Source organism: Manduca sexta, chromosome 27 (assembly GCF_014839805.1).
Source record: "Manduca sexta isolate Smith_Timp_Sample1 chromosome 27, JHU_Msex_v1.0, whole genome shotgun sequence".
Taxonomy (NCBI): Eukaryota; Metazoa; Arthropoda; class Insecta; order Lepidoptera; family Sphingidae; genus Manduca; species Manduca sexta.
The window spans coordinates 4,562,415-4,583,919 of NC_051141.1; the positions used below are offsets into that span (position 1 = coordinate 4,562,415).

At 34.3% G+C, this 21,505-nt stretch overlaps 1 protein-coding gene across 6 annotated transcripts in view; it reads right to left on the minus strand.

The window, feature by feature from the left end:
• The window catches only part of LOC115446032 (neuronal calcium sensor 2), a 168,819-nt gene that overhangs the window by 9,843 nt on the left and 137,471 nt on the right, over nt 1-21,505 (minus strand). For all 6 annotated transcript variants that reach the window (XR_005113224.1, XR_005113222.1, XR_005113223.1 and 3 more), the window contains 3 exons: nt 14,332-14,452; nt 10,797-10,940; nt 9,792-9,920 (listed from right to left, as the gene is read on the minus strand). Coding sequence is in view for 3 of the 6 variants with exons in the window: in XM_037444025.1 (XP_037299922.1) it covers nt 9,792-9,920; nt 10,797-10,940; nt 14,332-14,452 (394 nt within the window). In the remaining 3 variants the exon portion in view is untranslated. The remainder of the gene's footprint in view (nt 1-9,791; nt 9,921-10,796; nt 10,941-14,331; nt 14,453-21,505) is intronic.

Below are 21,505 nucleotides of genomic sequence, written 5' to 3' on the forward strand. Positions count from 1 at the left end.
TTACAATAACCATAGGCAGTATGACATTCCGATTTGCGACATGAGTATTAGAGCTATTATATTTTGTTTAATAAAAATAAAAGTATGGACTATTAACCGTAATTTTCTACACGTCGATGCATGGGTTGTTCATAAATATTAATTGTATACGTTTATAAGTAACATACTACATCGATAACGTCCAGGCGTTTTCACTGGATTGTTAAAGTTTTCACGTTCGTGGTAATAGTTTTTACACTCACAAAGTAGAGGTTGGTATGAAATATTGCCACGAACGCGGTAGAAACATTTTTGTACTTTTAATCTTTTCATCTTTATTACGCGAAGTAGGTCAACTTAAATACATGTTCGCCTTTGGCCAACCTCTAGTTAGATAAGATTTGAACACATATTATTCAAGTGCTTTGTACGTGTGTAAAAGAACTCGATCCATAATTTTTACATGCCATGTAGGTACTTACTAGTACAGGTACGAAAACACATATTTAATGGACGCGAAAAACAGATTTATGTTATTGTATCGACAATATGCGAAGCAAATTCCATATAAAAGTTATAAACTATAAGAACTTTAATAATCTATAGTATTGGAAAGTATTTTTATCTATTAATACCTATTCAGATTCCAACTATTTAACTGAGTTAATAGTCTGGCAGAGACAATGGCTTTCTATTTCTAATAAATCTATAGTCTGATTGATAACTGTACACTTTGTCATTTTGCTTTAACACTGGCATGTTCTGTATTCCATCGTAGACAGTTTCAAAGGCACATTTTACAAAATTTAGAGCGTGTCATAGCCTTTACAAGTTTATCGGACGAGCTAGGCTCCGACAATTTCTGTTAAAATTAATGAAGGCAATTCAAAGGCGATTCAGTTCGTTGACTGCTGAAACATAAGAAGGGCAGGAGCGCTTAAAACGTTAATTAGTTGGTACGAGATTTCTTTGAACCAGTCAGCTATTCGGCTTTGTTTTGACTATTAGAACTTCTATATAACGAATATTGCTTTATAGTGATAAAGCGGATATACGATAGACAGCTGACGAACTTAAATTTTATACCTACTACGAAGAATACTAATACAAGACTGTCGAACGAAAAATATTTTCAAACCTCAATAAATTGATTTATTATTTTACAAGCGATAAGATCATACTTCTTAAAACTAAATTAATTAGGCATTAATGACCGATATGAATATACGTCACAAAACACTGTGCCAGAATTAAATATTTAATCAAACGTAACTGAATATTTAATCGAAAATTTCCGCCAACAACAACTATCTGGCGATGTTATGTGCACTGAAACCACGCATCGGCCGCTCGTATAACCACATTAAACCCATTAAGGAGGTTAAACGTGGCTGAGGAAATTATCGGCCTGCCACGTGCGTTAAACACCTATCAACCACAACAATGCATCAGTGTGCCTAGCAATTATATGTGTATAGGTGGCGCTGGCGAGCACAGTCTGAATACGGTCCACGTAAATTGTAGCATATATTGTGCTCTGCGTGAAACGTCTAAATGCTGGCTACATATCATTGTTTACAGGGTATGTGCACTCTGCGCGATAGACCGCACGCTGATTCAAACGCCGAGAGGCACAATATGATCAAATTTACTACGTGGCCACCCAAATCATGTTCCGGGCTGACGTCTACATATATGGATTGTATTCAAAATTACGTCTAGACAAAAATGAACCACTACGAAGTTAAATGGTTCTATATAAGTTCATAGCATTTTATTTGCTGATCCAACTTAACAAAACGGTTGCTATTCACGATAAGAAAAAATCTATGAGTGCAAAAACTGAATATAATGAAGAAATCAAGACACATTTTTATAACGAGTGGTACAATATAAAATTTAAAAGACAATTAATAATTATTATATGAAGACTGAAAATAACTGATTCCAATCAAAGTAAAAATATGTTGAAAATAAAAACATCGTATAATTTCGTCCAACATGAGGACTTGTCACGCACGGAATATTAGTAGTGTATAAAGAACTTATTTTTCCTTAGTGAAATACTGACCTAAGACTTTAGAACTACTGCAGCGGATAGGCACAGCTGTTCGTACAACGTTAATCTCATATTCAACCTGCTATTGTATGATGTGAACTAATTTTACAAGTAGAACTGACATTATTCAGCGTAGATGAAATCAACCTGTATTGGAGAGTCGCAATCCAGATCAAACTGCTTTAGAAGAACCCACACGAAATGTGCACCTAATTATCTGTTTTATTTCCAAGGTAAAAAAAAAAGAAGATATAAAAGACTAGTAAATAAATAAGAATCGTATGCAGCAGTAAATATTTAAATTATTCATAAAGAACTTACTGGATTCATATAAAAAGATTTCTATGAAAAGTGCTGTCCGCGGTAGTAGTTGTAATTGATTAGTACTCCAACGGAAAAAATATGTGTGACTTTCAAATTCCATGAAAATATTTCATATGAAATGGTTCGTTTGCGTTAAACTGCTTTAAGCGGATAAGTAAACGAAAACATGCAAATAATTTGTACAGTTCCGGCTATTTTAAACAAGCACACACTCCACGTAAATGGTTGTTTTTAAATCCTGGATGCTTAACCAGCTCTGCGTTTAATGAAATCGCAAATTTTCATTTACATATTTACCGCGTTATTTTCATTTTTAACAATCAAGTTATTTTATTTACTACTTAGTGGACGTCAAAGAAGTTAAATAATCAAATATTTCCGACTTTACATAACCGCAACTCACAGTGGGAAACTGCATTGTTGGAGCACAATTCATTGTGCTTTTCTTTATTCTTTGGAAAAAGAAAATGAGGAACTTTAAACTTCTCATTCGTTTTGTGTATTTTAAAACGAAAAAGCAAAAAAATAAAAAAACAAAGCTGAATAACACAATATTCATATTAACATTTACGTACAGTAACATCATTAATGCTCCTGAAACCAGTTCTGAGTTATCTAATTTTGAGTAACAAACGGATATGCTGGACATGAGATAATTCAATTCTGCGTGCAACTCCCCGAGTGATATAGATTGCATTATCATTTAATTTGTGTACGTCACCACCAATTACGGTAAATTTGTACTGAAGCAGACATCTGCGGCCTTGGCTAGTGCAAAACTGTAAAAGTATACCATTTTATATAATTGTCACATGAGCTTACGTTGCAGCATATAATGCGACTCTATAATTCATGGACGTAATTATATGAAAAAATCACGGTTTCACCATACTTAGTCACGTGCTTTGTATAAACAGCGTTATAAATAATGATGTAGTAATATATATTATGTGTTTATTCGTAGTGATATTTGCTCGCAAATATACAGCACCCTAGAATATCCCAAAAAAAAACGTGCTCCTAATCTAAGCACACAGTTATTACATTAACTTGTTCATTCACGCCTTACTATTTGATTATAAATATGTAAAAGCGTTTATTGATTTGTTTACTCTTCATCTCTCTTCCGATATTCGATGTTTTGTATTTATTTTTACAAGTTTATAAACATTTATAAATTTATATTCTTTGATGTCACTATATTGATATGTTTTATATGAAAATGCATTTTTATATAAATAATTAGGTTATGATAATAATATATTTCTATTCAAGTGCTACACCACTGATATAGGTTACGGGTTATATAATAATTGGTACTTATTAATAATAGATACCGGTTATAATTATTCATAATTACACCAATCATTTGGATATTATAATAATAGTACAAATTTAATTAATTATAAGTCCATATTAAAGTCAAATTATTCACAATCATTAAATTATACTGTCTAATTATTATATTGCAATCACCACTCTCTTGTTCAGTTACATTAATTATTGCCAAAAATTAAACCGAAATACTTACAATCAAAATGTACAAAAAAAGAGTTATATCCTTGAAGATCTGTTTCTTCATAGTTTATGGAGTGCGAATCTAATCGAATCAATTTGAGGATTTCTGTTTACAACATAGGGCATCAGATGTTTAGGTGATATTGGGTGACTATAGCTTTGTCGTTGATACGCTTTACTTACATTATTCTTTAACATTCATTACATTTGCCAAATGTATGATGTTATTATTAATAATGACCGGTTAATATTAATAATTCCAGATTTATTGCTTTCACCGTAACGTATACACGAGTTGCACCACACGAATACTAAACGCAAATCCACGTAATCGTATACGTTTCTAACCAACCGTAACATTATTGACAGACTCGGGGAGATGATCAGTCCGCTATTCGACTGAGGTGTCCCTCACAATTCTCGAACCGAGTGTAATCTCACCGAGGATCACAATATCCGGAGTAGATCACAATTTCCACGACCTAGGAGACGTCGACGTGGTGATTGCGTTTCATTGAATACCACACCCACGGGTAATTTGTTAAATGCGGTTGCATCGTGCGGCGGGCGGATCAGATAAACGCCGGAGCCGATCGATGTTTTCGGTTATCGGTGATACCTTGTTGCATTTTTTCGGGACGGTATTAAATCACATTATCAGTCACTTAACGGTGAATATAAAACATTTTATGTTTAAAATATTCCATCGGTATCAGAAATACCGTCAAAAAAGATTATGATAAATGTACAACTACATGAAAGTTAATTAACGACAATTTATAGGTCAAATTTTGGTTAATGACAAGCATTTTTTTAACTATAAATAAAACTTTACTGACAGCCGAAAGTAGAGATCGAAAAAAGCGATTGTAGATACGTGGAAAAGGCGGGCTGCGTGGCTGGGCTTACCTCCGCGCCGACAGACAAATTCTAACCGCTGAATAATGTTAAAAATACATAAGCGGTATGAAATAAACACGGACGTTCATGTGACTCATCGATCATCAATGCTTTTGGCGCTTAACGGCTGATTAGTGAACAGTCCGACCAGACAATGCCTGACTATTGTAATATTCATATTGTAAATAAAAGCGTTCTTTAGATTATTCTTGTCCATATACAAAATTATTCACAACAAAGCTTGGCATTTATGGAAATAGATTTGCAGACAACTGACCTTCGATTGGCTTGCATGGTACCGAATTCGATATTTTATTTTAGCGTAACTTTTCTGGCTTCCTCTAGAGAATAAAACGTCGATAAAAATAGAGGTTTTGCAGCACGACCATTGTGTACGAATTAGGAGTGATTTAAAATTTACGAGTTTTAAAGACCTAAAGAGAATATGAAGTTTCGGGCGCGTGAATCTAATACGAGTTAATGAAGATTGTGCTTGTAGTCCGCACGCGTGTGTAATGCACACATTATGACACACCACATCAACCAGTAAAATGCACGTTTTACACGACAATTTACGAACTATAAAGGAAGACAATTTATTTTTCTAAATATCCGCAATAAAAGTATGAAATGACCTAAAGGTTTTTGAATTTCAATAAAGGAAATTTACATATGTATTAGAACTATTGCCGTATTAATGTTGTTAGTTATCTCTACACCACCTTAAGGTTGACTGGCCATTAAGTCCGCCTGTATACTTTTGTATATGAATTGCCAAAAAATAAATAAATAAATTAAGCTGCTCCAACATCCATTTTTACATAGAAAAGTAAAACGTTTAAACTTTGATGACAACAGATGATGACAACAGCAATCAACTCATATTTAAGGAGAAAAGATTAAAGGGACTCTTATGGGGAATTTCGGTGTAAGCAAAATATTGACGCGTCATGACGCAATAATTTGTTTATACTGTCAGTTGATATGGTAATTATACGGAGTAGCCGTTTGTTTAAATTACTTAAACAACGTTCAATGTTTTTTTATAATTAATTGTTGGATGTCTGATGTCGTGAAGGCTTTTGGCTGGCATCCGAATGAAAATATGATAGAAAAATAGTTCAATTCTTGATTATATATAATGTCTATTTTAAATATACAAAAAAAAAATCAGCTTATGTAGAATTATACACTATTTTCAATGGCAGTTTTTTTTTTATATTAACGAAAAGAAGTCATATATCGCAGACAAATTCGCTGTTTCCGAGTATCCGAATATATTAACCCCCTTTTTAATAGACTTTTTTTTATCTAAGGACGGAGTAATGCTGTGATAACAAGTCAGTGTCTACTGAGAACACTGGGGCACTGGGCACTGGCCCTGAGAAACAGACATAGGGCCGTTGTGATTGGCTAATATTGACATACTACAATATTAACCAATCACAACAGCGCTATGCTTGAGCTCCGATGGCATAGGATATTCAACGCATAAATAATCTTTTAATTCGGACCACGCGGTAAAAATATCGCTACACAAACATAAAGAAATATATATTATGACGAATTGAGTACCTACCTTTGATGACGGAAAAAATAAAAAAATAAACAACTTAATGTCAGAAATTTATAATGATAATTCTTTTCATAATTAAAAGAGATAGAAACGAGTTGAATACAAGAACATTAAATATTATTATAAAAGCTGTTCAGAGTATTTTCACGCTCGCCCCGAAGTAACAGAACTTTATACAAAAATATTTTTGTAATTTGGAACAGAAACGTTTATTCTTTTGCAGCGAGTGAACCTTCGAAGCAATTGTTTAATGTTTGTATTACGATGTGGTTCATATTTCATCTAAAATAAGTAGAGCGAAACACAATTAGTGTAATGGCTGCGTGTCTAGACCTTAATGCATCTCTAGTTCCATGGCAACTTGAATCAGCCGTTTCAGATACAATACGCAGAAACTCCGACACTCATATTTAGTTGAATGGACTGTTGGCTGAACTTTGTTATCTATGTGTAGGATCATGGGAACTTCGTTGCGCCAATGCCGGGACAACTTCGATGCGCTTCTACATACATATTTTATGGAAACAACTGTAGCACCTAGTTGCGCGAATAGCATCGGGGTTAAAGTTTAAACTAAAAATAGGAGATACAATCCGTATCTTAGTTCAGTTTATACTTTTAGAATACAAAGTACGTTTTAGAACAACTCTCTGTAGGGAAATACGAGTGCACAATTTTAATCGACTTAAAGGAGGGCACACAACTCTGACTTTTCTAAAAGAATATGTGTGTATTGTTTGTGAATTATCGCTTGCTGTAACGGTGAAGGAAAACATTGTGAGGAAACCCGCGTACCTGAGAAGTTTTCTATAGGAATTTTAAGTGTGTGCGAAGTCTACCAATCCGCACTAGGCCAGCGTGGTGGACTAAGGCCTAATACCTCTCAGTAGTAGAGAAGGCCCGTGCTCAGCAGTGGCACAGTATATAATACAAGACTGATATGATTATAAAAGAGGTCACACTATTCATCATATTTTTTATGTTTGTTTAACGATCATTTTTAATCACGTTAATTTTTCGTAATGGTCCTATAAAATTTCTTTGTTATAAAACCTGGAAATAAGAAGATGCGAAAGGGAATTTCTTAAAAAAGGTTTTTTATAATTATCTTTACGTTGGCTTCAATAAGACGTGTTTTATAATTAACAAAAAAAAAACGGATATAACAAAAGGAAAAAACAGACTACACAATATGTTACAAACGGAAAAATAATTGAACTTTATATAAGGTTTAATAAGAAATTATTATGCATAATGTAATGTTTATTTCAATCAGTGCTTTTATGCACATTAAATATATTTCAGGGTTCCGTATCGTTATAGGATCACTTCGTTTTCTATTTACTTGTCTGTTAAGATCTAACTCAAAAACGTGTTTAGATGCTTTTTTAAATATATACTCTTTTAATTTTAAATACTTACTATCTTGGTACATTTGTATCAAGTTATTTTTTCACAAATACCCGATAATTAAATATAAATCAAGATGAGTCACTTCTTTTTTGTTGTGAAATAATTAACTTGTAAGTCAAAGTGATGAAAAAATATGCCTTTTACGTGGAGTATCTTAACATATGTTAGGCTTTCAAAACTAGGATTAACGCGAGTGTTTCTTTTTATTTATGTCCAAGTAGGTATGTTAGATTAGTATTTTATATACGAATACCGTTCTTAAATCAATATAATTAATAAAGCATATATCATAATCCACTTAACCCGTTCTGAGCATCCAATTAATAGTACAACACCATTCTTTGCTTTGAGTCGGCTTTTATGAGAATATGTATTAATTAAAATGAGAGTAAACAAAAGCTTTTCAACTCAGCTTCATACCTTTACAAGCACGTCTATGCACTTCAACGATAATGATGCAATACAGCATTATTGATGAGTTAATAAAGGTTATGCGTGACTCGGAGTATATAATTTTAGTTTTAAACCAACACGAATAGTCCATTGAAAAGTTACATTTGGGGTTGCGTTTTTTAGAGGACGCAATTTTATTTTTTTGAAGTGTAGGGGGGGTCAGTGTGAAGCTAAAACCAAGTTTGTGGGGTCGCCACCCTTGTCCCACGGCCGCCATCTTGAAAATAGAGGCTGAAATGGTTTTACGATGTATCTCTTAAACTATTTATCTGACAAAAAAAATGTATAAATATTTTTTGTTGCAAATTAAATTCTCTATAACTTTGGTCCAATAACTTTTTGTCGTAGAACTATAAATAAAAAAGTTATAAGCGTACAAAAAAAAGTATTATGACCCTTATAAACACACGTTCTGATGACGTTGCAATGGACATTGCTTAACATTGAATTTCTTAACATTTTCGCTTATAACTTTTTTATTTATAGTTCTACGACAAAAGTTACTGGACCAAAGTTGTAGAGAATTTAATTTGCAACAAAAAATGTTCATACATTTTTTTGTCAGATAAATAGTTTAAGAGATACATCGTAAAACCATTTCAACCCCTATTTTCAAGATGGCGGCCGTGGGACAAGGGTGGCGACCCCACAAACTTGGTTTTAGCTTTACACTGACCCCCTACACTTCAAAAAAATAAAATTGCGTCCTCTAGAAAACGCAAGGTAAGGCCTAAAAAATGTAACATTTCAATGGACTAGAAAACTAAACTTCAACTTACCCGTTGGTAAGAAATCGAGAATAAACCAGACATATCAAGTTGTTCATACAGTATTTAAACTGATGACAGAATTGACACACAATTGCCACTATTGATTTCGTTTTAAACAATTCTGAATTATTAAATTGTCGTGGGAACTCAATAGTTTGCGAGCATTACAAAATTGTTGATATGCATAGATATCGCACCAGTATAAATATAGGCGTATGGATCTGACAAAGTGACCCGTACAATCTGACCTCCGAATGCATTTATTTCCACAGCTCCATTGTACCCAACGTGCTAATTAATGAGCTTTTGTATTATTAATATAACGCGACAAGTTATTAATTTGTACACCACTTGCTCGCTTACAGTGAAAATTTATGGCCGTTTCCGCGGCTTTGTTACACCTGGTCTCATGGCACACGTATAGATATAGTTAAGAGGATTGGACTCAGGGCTGATATTACAATCATCATATAAAAGCTGTTGTTAATGCCTATTGTGGATATACATATCAGGTAATATATTGCGTTATAACAACTCTGTCATAAGATATAAGGAATTGTAATTAGTCGATAATTAATATGTATGCTGTTGGCGTTTCTTTGATAAATAAATAAAAATAAATAAAGCTAGTCATAATAACAAATGCCACATAATTAAATTAATCAAATTGAATCCGATATAATAGGTTAATTTATTGACTTGGGATTTGTTAATTTATAACTTATTAGACGTAAAACCTTTATATGGTGATTGAGGAATTAGCCTTTAGTCTATATTATGAATAATAAAGGACACAAACCTGGACGATCTTGGTCATCTCCTGGATGTCTATGACGCCGTTCCCATCGACATCGTACATTCGGAAGGCCCACTTCAGCTTCTCCTCGGGTGTACCGCTTGATGTTACGTGAATCGCCTGGAGAAATTCCTACAACGAACAAATATTGTGTGTCGTCGAAATTAATCTAAAGATTGGACAGAACAAACAACAAACACGACGGGATACGTCTTGTTCGATGAATTGTATATGCATTGCTTGTTGACAATCGCAATTGCAATTATACAGTTGCCGCCATTCGCATCGTGCATCGGTAATATTTAATCAAACAATCAACAATTATCTCGCAATGGCGTGTAAACAGTTCCTGGAGCACAATCACGAGCATTGTCACGGGGATTAGATTTCATATTAGATAAATTAACGAAATGCACCACATACTTGAGCTGCATCCGAACCAACTCACGCGAAAAAATCTTTCATTTGAATCATCATCATAATATCCTCTTCGGATATTGTATAAAATCACGGAAATCCTTAAAAAAATTGTTTCTTTGATGCCTACACAATATATTGATAATTTTATATTTGATTAAAGTATTTACAAAAGGATGTATCAACTTTACTCATCCTCATATTCTCTTTTAATTATAGTTTTTTATATATGACTCAAAATGAATATTTCATTCTGCATAATATACTCTATAACGTATTTAAAAAAATAATATCTGAAAATAAAATGAATGGTGCATAATTAATAGGTAACCAATGGCGCACAAAAACAACATACCAATTTAATTTGATTCTAAGAATACCATTGTTTATTTTGCACCCGGTAACAATGCTCGTAAGCGTGCGTTAAACATTCGCAAGTGATATTTTGATGAAATATTCTCGTAACATCACAGTATTATTTACATAACATCAAAGCAATAAATCTATCTCAGCATAGAAGATACAGGGCCAGTTCGCTTCAGCTCTCGTTCATCTAATCCTATAACAGTCAGATTACCTTAAGATCGTTACCTTAAAGTCTATGTAACCGTTCTTGTCCATATCAAATGTGCGGAACACGTGGTCGCAGAATTCAACCGCGTTACCCGATGGGAAGAACATCTTGTACATGTCCACGAACTTGGCAGGCGTTAATCTTCCGTTAGGGCAATCTTGCTGCAATAGGAACAAAAACTTTAAAAACCGACTCAGGGAAGTTTAACAAAAGCAATAGATTAAAGTGTTTCCGAACGAACAGTTTATTGTGGCGGCTATTATCGCAAAATACAGAAAGGTTTTTAAAGCCGGTAAGAGTTATTGGAAAGTGACACAGGCAAGTGCAGCACAAACGGGAAATGTTATTTTTATTTTCTGAAGCACACAGACATTACAGTTGGCTGTGTTTCTTTTACAAAGCCGGATGAACATGGCGCTGAGGATGTACGGGATAAGATATCGGAAAATACGATTGAAAATATTTCATAAAACGAACCGCTTCGGCAAAACTTTAAGATAATTGGATTTATGCTGAAAGCAACAGAAAAAAAAAATAAAAATAATTAACTTCATAATCCAATTTCAGACACCTTTCTAGGGGAACTACGACAGCAACCTTCGACTCCAAACTAGCGCTAATCGAATAAGTACCGCTCGAAGAAAAATATTGTAAGGTAAGGCGTAAAATAAAATATTTAAAAAAGTAATTTTAGCCGTATTATAAATGAAAGTATGGTTATTTACGGCAGGAATTATTTAAGCAGTGTACGTTAACTTTTATGTTCCAATTTCAAGGAATCAAAGCCTATGTTATGATTGCAAGTTAAGTGATTAAATTAACGAAATGCCACGAAGTGTTACAAGACATTGAAGGTGTATCTATTGTCAATAGAGAGACGTATAGGTTTCTATCAATCAAGCGTATTACATCATAAATGTCACGTCGCCCAGTTACTTAAAAAAGAGGGTTTCTTCTACGAAATTATGGTTCTTAAACCGACATTCCGCTCATGACGAATCGTAAGAGATAGGAAGGAAAACTTTAAATTGAAAATTATATCAATATCAAGCATTTATAAAGGCATAATAATTGTAATCTGTTAATTATTCCCTCTGTTGATGATTTATAGCTTATAAATCAAATCAAAATCAAAAGTAGCATATACTAATAAGCGTAGCCAGCGATTGGAATAATTAAATAATAAGATTCTTTTCGACTAGGAGTTCGTTATTGTTCTCCGGAATGAAAATTCTAATAAAACCGACAGGTTTAATTACCCTTTACAAACTGTGTTCAAAATGATTTCTTACCAAAAGATCGGAATAAATACGCGCAATAATTAAAGTCTATCCCTCTTATCCATAAACGTTATTTATCTAAGGACGGAGCATTGCTGTGATAACAAGTCTGTTTCTCAGTGTTGACGACATGGCAACCTTCGCAGTGCATAGACATAGGGGCGTTGTGAATGGCTAATATTGAGATACAACTTTAATCTAGCTGTCTGTCAGATAAACAAAGATGTACAAACAGCAAGCTGTCAGATAAACAAAGCTGAGAAATAGACTTGTTATCACAGTGCTCCGCCCTTAGATAAATAACGTTTATGAATAAGGGGGTTAGATTATAATATATTGTAACTAATTACCAAATCGTGTTACTTCGCACATCGTATTACAAAATCCTCAATATGGATATAATTTTATGTAGGAACGCAAAATGGGAATAATTATTTATAGTTAAATATTTAATTAAAAAAATTGAATTCCTTCCAATATTGAAGATGATTATGTCTTAACTATAGAAGACTTAAACAATTAAGAAAAATAAAGCGACAACTCGCCATAGAATAAGATAAAACGGATAAACATTAAAACAAAGAACAAAATTCATTCCGCACTGATATAAAATAAAAGTCATATCAGAAATAGACGCACAAAAGACAGCCGGGGAAATAGCGTCTCACAATATAAATGACTTAAGGCATGACATGATATGTATAGACTATAGTGTTTATAGGAGGCGCGGGACAAACGTGATTTAAGAATAAAATGCACAAGTGGAGTTCAGTTCCTATTCAACAAAATAGCTGCAGAAAATTGCATCGTAGGGAATAGACTCGAAAATCGTTTTATAGGGGAATAAAGATTTAAAACAAATGAAAAAACATACAACATAAACTTCATCGGCCCAGTATGTATATAGGTGTACCTAAAAGACTGTCGAAATAGAAAAATATTAAGGAATAAAGTTATCAAAGAATTAAAAGGCGAACCAAAAAATAAAATAAACACTCAGTTTGTTATGAATGCTTTGTATAAACAGAATTCCCGTCGTCCACAAAACTTCGAACAAAACGAACGGTAACACAATTTACTCAAACAATTAATCCACATTGTTAACAAAATGGTTTGATTAATTTTGCGAGGCAATAAAAAATGTAGACGTCCCCGCATCGGAAATTGGATACGAGCCACTGTTGTATTTTAACTGTTATGGGGACATGATCGTCGTTGCAGTTTTAAGCCGCAGATTATTTGAGAAATTACAACCGTTAGTGGAATCACGTTCATTACTTTAGCTGAACAAATGGGGACAAGAGGTGTGCAATCTCCATTTTTAAAACCACTAAGTCACGGCTCCAGGAAAATTAACGAAGCATTTGACACATGTTTCAACTTTTCATATGGAGGTAAAGCGTCGCGCCGCTATGTATTACTCAACCAGGGAGGAGGTGGATAAAAAGTTTCTTACGTCTCGTGAGCTCTTAAGAATCAATAGATTATTTAAACCGCACACAATGAATTGTTAAATAAAAGGCAATGTAGGTGGGACGTATCTTTGAAAGGGCGTCATTTATATACTTTCCGTGCGTTCGCGATCGCTTAACTAAAACCTGGCCAAAAATAGATCATTCTGTATCACAATACTTTACGACTATGGTGATTTTAAGGAAAAACTGTTCTCATTTAGTTTGCTTGTTTTTCTTATGTGCTAATCCTCTAAACCTGGTTACGAACTTAAACAGTCTGCTAATCACGTACTTCACGAGTTTAGTCTCTGGTATGAAGAGCGTAACATCATCTTAAACAGTAGGTATTCCAATATCATCTGAGGTTGTATACTACATAGACCTTGTGGAGACTTGACGGAAAATCCTTGCTTTTCGGCGTTTTTGACATGCCTATTATTATAATCAAATCAAACAACTCATGTGATAGGATCCTTTCGTTTAATTTTTATCCGTGGTGCGTAACAACTGGCTCATCTAGTTGTAAACTTCCCTACACTTGAAATACCTCTTTAGTTCATTATTTTGTTTTCCGCTTTGCTTTTAAGTGAAGTGGACAATTAATAATTCCAACTTTTTCCTATCTTTCTATTTGATAATTTCGTTACGGGAGATGGACAAATGAGTGTGCTCTGAGACTCTCCGGTGTTATAAAATGCGTGCCGCTGCTCATCTTGGCTTACAGAAGTTGTAGTGGTAGATGTGAGGGCGTGCAAATCTTCCTTCATTCATTTTCCTTTAGTAACGATATGGGGAACATAAAGAAAAGGCGATCTTACCTTGAAGCCCTTGTACCACTCTTTGATAGTGGTCTCATCATACGATGTATGGGTTTTGAGGAAGTCCATGTCCTCCTTGGTCAGTTTGTCTTTACTAACGAAACAGCCCATTTTGATTTGTCTGAAACAAGAAAAAGAAAAATAAATATATAGCTTAAATGGTAATAAAACAAAATTTGAGATTAATTAACGCATAACATATAACCCGCTGCCCGCATTTCAACTTGTATTTAAAGCGTATAATGAGTTGCTGGAAAGGAGACCGCATTAATTAAAGAATAAAACAAAAAGACACAAAGTAGCACTGACGATGAAAATCTTGTGTAAAAAACTTACAAAACGTTCACGTCCATTGTTTTTCAACACGGGAAACAGCATGGGATGCATAAAGAAATAGATAATTGCGGACGAACTACGCGAAAAGAGTATTTATAAATGTATGAGATTCTTTTGTTTCCCGGGAATCTAAATGAAACTCTAATGCATTTTGGTAATAATTGTATTTCCAAAGTTAATTAGCAATTGCCGAACAACATTTTGCACTTCAATATTCGATTTCACTAGTGTGCACAGTGGCAAAATAATAATTGGATAGCAATTAGCGAGCAGTTTTGTCCCTTCCGTCGCTCACGCGATTCAACAACGGTAGACTTACCGTCATTGAGAGTAAGTAGACTTGTAACGATTACCAATTTTTTTTAAGGCATAATGCAAGCAACTTTCAATTAGATAATATCTTGACAATAGTTGGTAAACACCCGGTATGAACATGCATAAGACGAGAAGTATTGCAAGTGAATTGGCAATCTTTCTTGAAAGAAACTAATATTGTGACGATGTGTCCCCTGCAATCTCATTGATCGAACGAAGCAGCCAGCAAAGCTGTTGCTTCAGTCGATTTGTTGCGTTTCCATCCATTCCATCTCGGTTCCACTTCAATCGAATTGCCCCATTTGTGCTACACACAAAACTTATAACAATAGATAAAAATATATACCTATCATGTTGAAAAATGTATTGCATACAATAACTATTTAACAATATATTTAAATACGAATTGGATAATACTGCTTTGTATGAAATATCAGATTCACGCCATCCTATTATCGTAAATTGCCAAAGCGTATACTGGATTTGGTACTGTAACACTAGACCGGTTAATCTCTCACAACGTGTAATTATTGGGATACAGATTAAGGCATTAGCGTATTCACAGGGATAGTCAGCTTTATTTTGCATCGTTGGTGTTTCAGCATTCGGAATGTGTGAAACAATACATCCCATTGGGGAACCGCAGTTGATAAATCAAACGCGCATCTCGCTCTCGGCAGGGATTATGTAAACACCTTCATTACGAGATAACACAATGAAGTCACTGTGGCATTTGATATGTGTTAGTAAACGGTCTAAGCAAATTCATCAACGTATGTTGCGCCATACCAATTGTATAAAGTCTACGGTAAAATAGTTGCAATTTTTTTTAAATTACGTACGTACTCATATTTTTTGTAGCAATACTACGTGTCTCGATTAATGTTTGATATTCAACTGATACTATACTCATTGCTTTTTGTATGTGCCCTATGTACCGTAGCATCGATGGAAAAAATAAAAGCAGCGATAATATTAGATGGGTCTGTGAAACCTGGCAACTTGCTCTAACAATACAGAGCCAGAGTCTACACCTAAATTGTGAAATCTAATCTCATTGGATTTTGTAATAATTCCTATCGTAATACGTTCAAACAATTCAACTAGAGCGAACTATCTGCTATTAAACGTCCGCTGCAGAGTTGAGATATTAATTTTGCCGATAAGAAAGCCATTGGATGGGATAAAGTTACTAACTTGTAGTACTGCGAACACTAATTGGTAACAATTTAAAGTGTTACCTGCGTGCCTTTAAACTTCGATACTTATAGCAACTAACAACTCCTAACTAGGAAATGTTAACAACCGTTCGCTTTACTTCGAAAAACAACTAGCAACTTCTTACAGAGTTGTATTGTTACCTGTTGTCTCACCTGTTCACTTACGGCACTTAGGTATATTATCTTCAGTTATTTTGATAACTGAATTAACAATCTATTATTTGTAAATTAATGTATAGGGCTATTCGAAAATCTTGCTACAAGTTTAATAAAATTGCAAATAACTCTATTTTAGGTACCCTATACCGTATGATAATCCCATACGCAATACGATATTTATAGAATCAGAAAAGATTTATTGTGAAATACTTAATTGGATTTCACGTTTGCAATATGTGAGGCGTATTTACTGAAGATTAATACAGGATCCTTTAAAATGCGCAGTCTTTGGAAATGCGCAGCTGTAGACGGTTAACAAACACATTGAGGTTGTAATGAAAGTTTGTTTCGTTGAACTTACGTTGACTGTCATGTACATTTCAGGTGCAGATGTGTTTTCGCTGGGGCTAAAATAAGTTTAAAATCCAAAACTTATTTATACATATTATAACACAATATGCCCTTTTCTGTCTGTCTGTATGTTATAGGTTTTTAAATTTGGCATGGACATAGTTTAAGACCCTGAGAAGGTTATAGGCCACTTTCTATCCCGGGAAAATATATAACGGAATTTTTATCCCGGAAAACTCCTCCACGCGGGCGAAGCCGCGACCAAAAGGTAGTTGACGATATAAATAAATCCAAAAAAGTTGGCTCCATATCTCAATTAACAAATAAATAAATACCGGGATCAATTTCGCGCCACATGTCACACCTACGCCTCGGGGTTTATTATTGCTATTAGCAGTCTTACTTATAAACTTGCTTTAGCGGTAAGAGGTGATGAAGAATTGCTTAAATAGCTGTCAAAAACAACACCGATTTCCTAGCTTATTAAGAGGCAAGATGGCGGGTTGTGACTTACGGCTGATCGAGTAAATTAGTGTTTTAACTAAACATAGCTTTGCGAATTTTTTATAAGACTGTACATGTTACTGTTGTAGCCCAGGATAATATAACTGGAAGGTAATAAATAATATATAAAACATAACTGACAGAAAAAGCAAATTGGTATCGTTCAAAATACGAATACATGCAACAAGTTAACAATTTTATATTTAAGGCAAGTTGCACATAGCGTGTGTTAGAATCCACCGAGTATTCAATAACCATCCCTGACTATGTACCTCGACCGTCGCAACTAACTTGTAACGCCGACGAACTTCTGTAATAATCTAGTAAACCAATATGCATACAGGATAACTAATAATGAAGTGTATCGAGAAAGTATGTAATAAATAACTATAATAAAGCGATACCAGTTTGCCGTTTTGTTGAATTTTGTTTTTAGTACTATGAGAATCTAAAGTTCATTTTATATAGTAGCAATAAAACACATTGCGGCACAACTATTAGTGGTCATCATAGTTAAACGCATCTATCTATTTGGCAATGTTTAAAAGCATAAAAAAATATTAATGTCAAATCAAATGGCTGTATGAATAATTTTGCGAATCATTACTAATTATGAGAGTTATAATTATTTTGACTGTCCATTTAATGATTTCTTATGTTTACGCGAATGCTAGACATTAAAATTAAACTATTTTACGGATTTGATCGCGGTTTTTTATATTTTACATTTTTTCCCGATGTTTCGAAAACTTTCCAGCCTTCATGGTCACGGGTGGGACTGAGATGTTGGACATCCGCAAAGTCAAAGTTACAATTACACAACATACCTACATTTAACAATTTTAGCTGTTGGTGGTCCGATCTACGCAGAATGAGCTCAAGGGGTCTTGAAGTCTATCCATTTAAGTTATACCGTAAAAGCGACAGCAAATCATATTGGGGCGATAATATGCAACTACACCCCTGTTGTGACACGACGCGGCGGCGCAGCTGCGGTGGCGGTCCGCGAGCGACAGGTGGAGGGCGGCGGATCGCGTGAGTAATTTGGACGCCACGCCACGTATGCATGCTGAAATTCTTAAATGTGTCCGGTTTACAATTGACATAACTGCCACTCACGTAAACGTCGATATTCCCTAACGTTACTTAGCTAAGTACGGAGCAACGCTATGATATTTAAAATTGTAAACCAGGGTCAAAGTTTTTAAGCAAGTCAACCTTCTTAAGGAATATTTTTTAATGTTATTTTTTATATAAGTTATTTAAATATGTAGTGCTATCTAATACAAATTGTATTCTCGTAGGACGATTTCCTTTGTAATAACATTTATGCGACGAGTAGCATTTACTCGAGAAGTGAAACAACCTCTCATTACAATTAAATCCCGAAAAGCGAAACAGTGAGTATAAAATATGCTTCAATTTTGCATACTACGACAATGGACGTTGACGTCAGTAATATACCTATATCCCATATAATGTATATTCCAAAACTGACATTAGGTACATTCGAGTTCGCTAAATTGATTCGACCGGGCCTCATACAGGCACATTCATTTAGAACGTGCAGACTGCAGAGTGCAAACTAAAGTGTTCGTGACACCTGTCGAATCACGAACGAAATTAGAATTTCCGGATAGGTTTAATTAACTACCGTCCTGATATCTGTTAACAATGTATGACAGGTGACATGAGAAATCGCTCACAATGCACGCATAATTAGCATTTTGCAGAAATGTATATGGTTTCATTGCTAAAGGGCATTGTTGAACCTGTCACTCACTAAGCATTTAGCTGACGGTAAAATCTAAATAACAGCATAATGCACTTGCATATCTCGACAGCACACTAAATAGGAAATAAAATATTCGAAACCTTGGTAATTATAAATTCACCGCCGGCGGGCACGAAGCGGCGAGATTCGCGCAGCGCGGTGTTCAGCTATCGAACACGTCAGGGTTGAAAAATGTTAAACTAAAGCATACAATATTCACGCCCCTTGATATGTTTTAAACCTTTTAAAAAAATACGCGATAGACGCGGCCGTAGCGATTTGACACGAACACTGAACGTATTACCGGGCAGCAATTTCTATGCAGTTTTATTAACCGCGCTCGTGATTTACTGTAAGTTGTTTGAACGTTATTGTATCAACGGGTAAAGAATGGTATTTGATCCGACAGCCCGATGGCCTAGGGCGTGGAAATGTCATGGACACAATGCCGATAAAGATAAGTGTGACGCGTAGCGACCTCGCGCCCTTCGCCCTCCCTTGCGCACCCTCTCTGGGGTGACCATTCCCAATATTTAACTGTCGACACGATAACTAGGTAATAAGGATCGTGTATACTCGTATCTGAATGTAGATAGGTTTCAGCTTTTTATACTTACAATAACCTTAATTATTCCAAAATATGCATATTATGCATATCTACGCGGAGTCAAGTTTCACAGGGATAAATTAACATTTTAGGCATTCTGTGACTTCCACGGAGTTGCGGTAAAATGAACATTCACAGAGTGTACGTTAGTACTTCACGGTATTAGGAAAATACTGTTATAACATCTTGTTAGTTACTTAAACGAGTAGGCATACGTTTAGTTTTAAGAGAGATAATAAAATCAATAGAATATTTTAACTAAGGTAATAATCATTTGTGTGTCTATGTTGAATATACACAAAATAAAGTAAGATAACTTTTGGCATGCAAATAAATTTTCACAACTACACAAGCCTACAATCTAAATAACAAATTGTTTCGATAAGACAAAAACAATTTCTCCAACCTAAATTCAAGTGTCTACCACGACAGCTCACCCCTATAAATATTACAAGCCATTCTGACAAATAGCGAATATAATTGCAACTACCTCCATCGTACGCTTCGCATTATTCTGCTTTGATATTACAATAAAGATATGCATACAAGCTTCACGATCGTTTATATTACTTAATGAAACCAGATTTTTATCAATAAAAGCACGGGGCTTGAGGTAAAACATCGCCCGTGTGGCACTTTTATTTTCAATCGCGTTTGAGCAAAACTATATTTCTGATGCGTTAAATTTTTTTTCGAATGGTGCTTTCCAATCGGTTACAAAAAAATTTAACCTTTTTATTTATTTTTACTTGACATTAAACATTTTTATTTGACACACATCCATATTATGTTTTTAAATTATTTTCTATATATACGCCCATAATGTACTGTAATATTTGCGGATTACTCACAAATAGTTTTCCTCAAATGGTCCAACAACGAAATATTTTAAGGAATCATTTATCCTAGAATCTAGAAGGGTTACATTTTTATAATTTTGGCCCAACATATAGCGTAACCATAATAATATAAGTAGATGAAAGTAATAAAGGCATTGTAAAAATGCTCACTTTATATATTAAAGAAGTATATAATTTATAGTATGCTGTTTGAAACAGTATCCATTTAGTTGGATTATAGTAACAGATATGATCAAAGGTAATCCAATTTTTTGACATTATACCACCACTTCATTTTATCATGTCACTTCAAAGGCGCTGTTATCAAAGGGAAATATATAAAGACACATAAGAACAAAAGACAGGCTAAGAAGCTACAAAAAGAAAGTCGGCCGCGGGCAGAATTGTTAGTGGCATCTGGATCGACATCGATACTTGATGCGACCTATATATTGTACTGATGGACAGAACAAACTTTCAGTTCGATATTTACTTGAAGTGTACACTGTACACTGTACATATAGTGCACAATACAATCTGGGCTTTAATTCACTGTCGAAATCCGTTGATACGTTTCAAAAGAAAAAATAAATAATGAGGTCCATTTGTGAAATTAATGTTTGAAAAATAGACGCCTATCGTTTTTTAATTATGTATTATTTGTTAGAACAAAGGATTACTCGTATTAAACGGTAATGTTTTCATCGTATATTTTTATTTATATAACATCACATCATATTTTTTATATTCATTTAAGATTTTGTAAGGAACCCATTTCTATAATAGGTATGTGTTGTTTAATAGTACAGTAAGGGCCTTCGCGGAGATAAGTCCACAAAACCATGACACTACCTAATTTTTGTCACAGTATCTCGTCTTTATTTTGAATTCTCGAATTTATGTATTTACCAAGATTGCCTTGACCTAGTTGCAGGGTTAAGTAAGCCGCTTAGCTCTACTAGGGATCTGATAACTTTTTAACAGTGAAAACCTTACAAGCTTGTGAAACTTGGCACTATTCTTTGCATGCTACATTTTTTTTTTGTGAAATAATGTTTTCTGATTGACG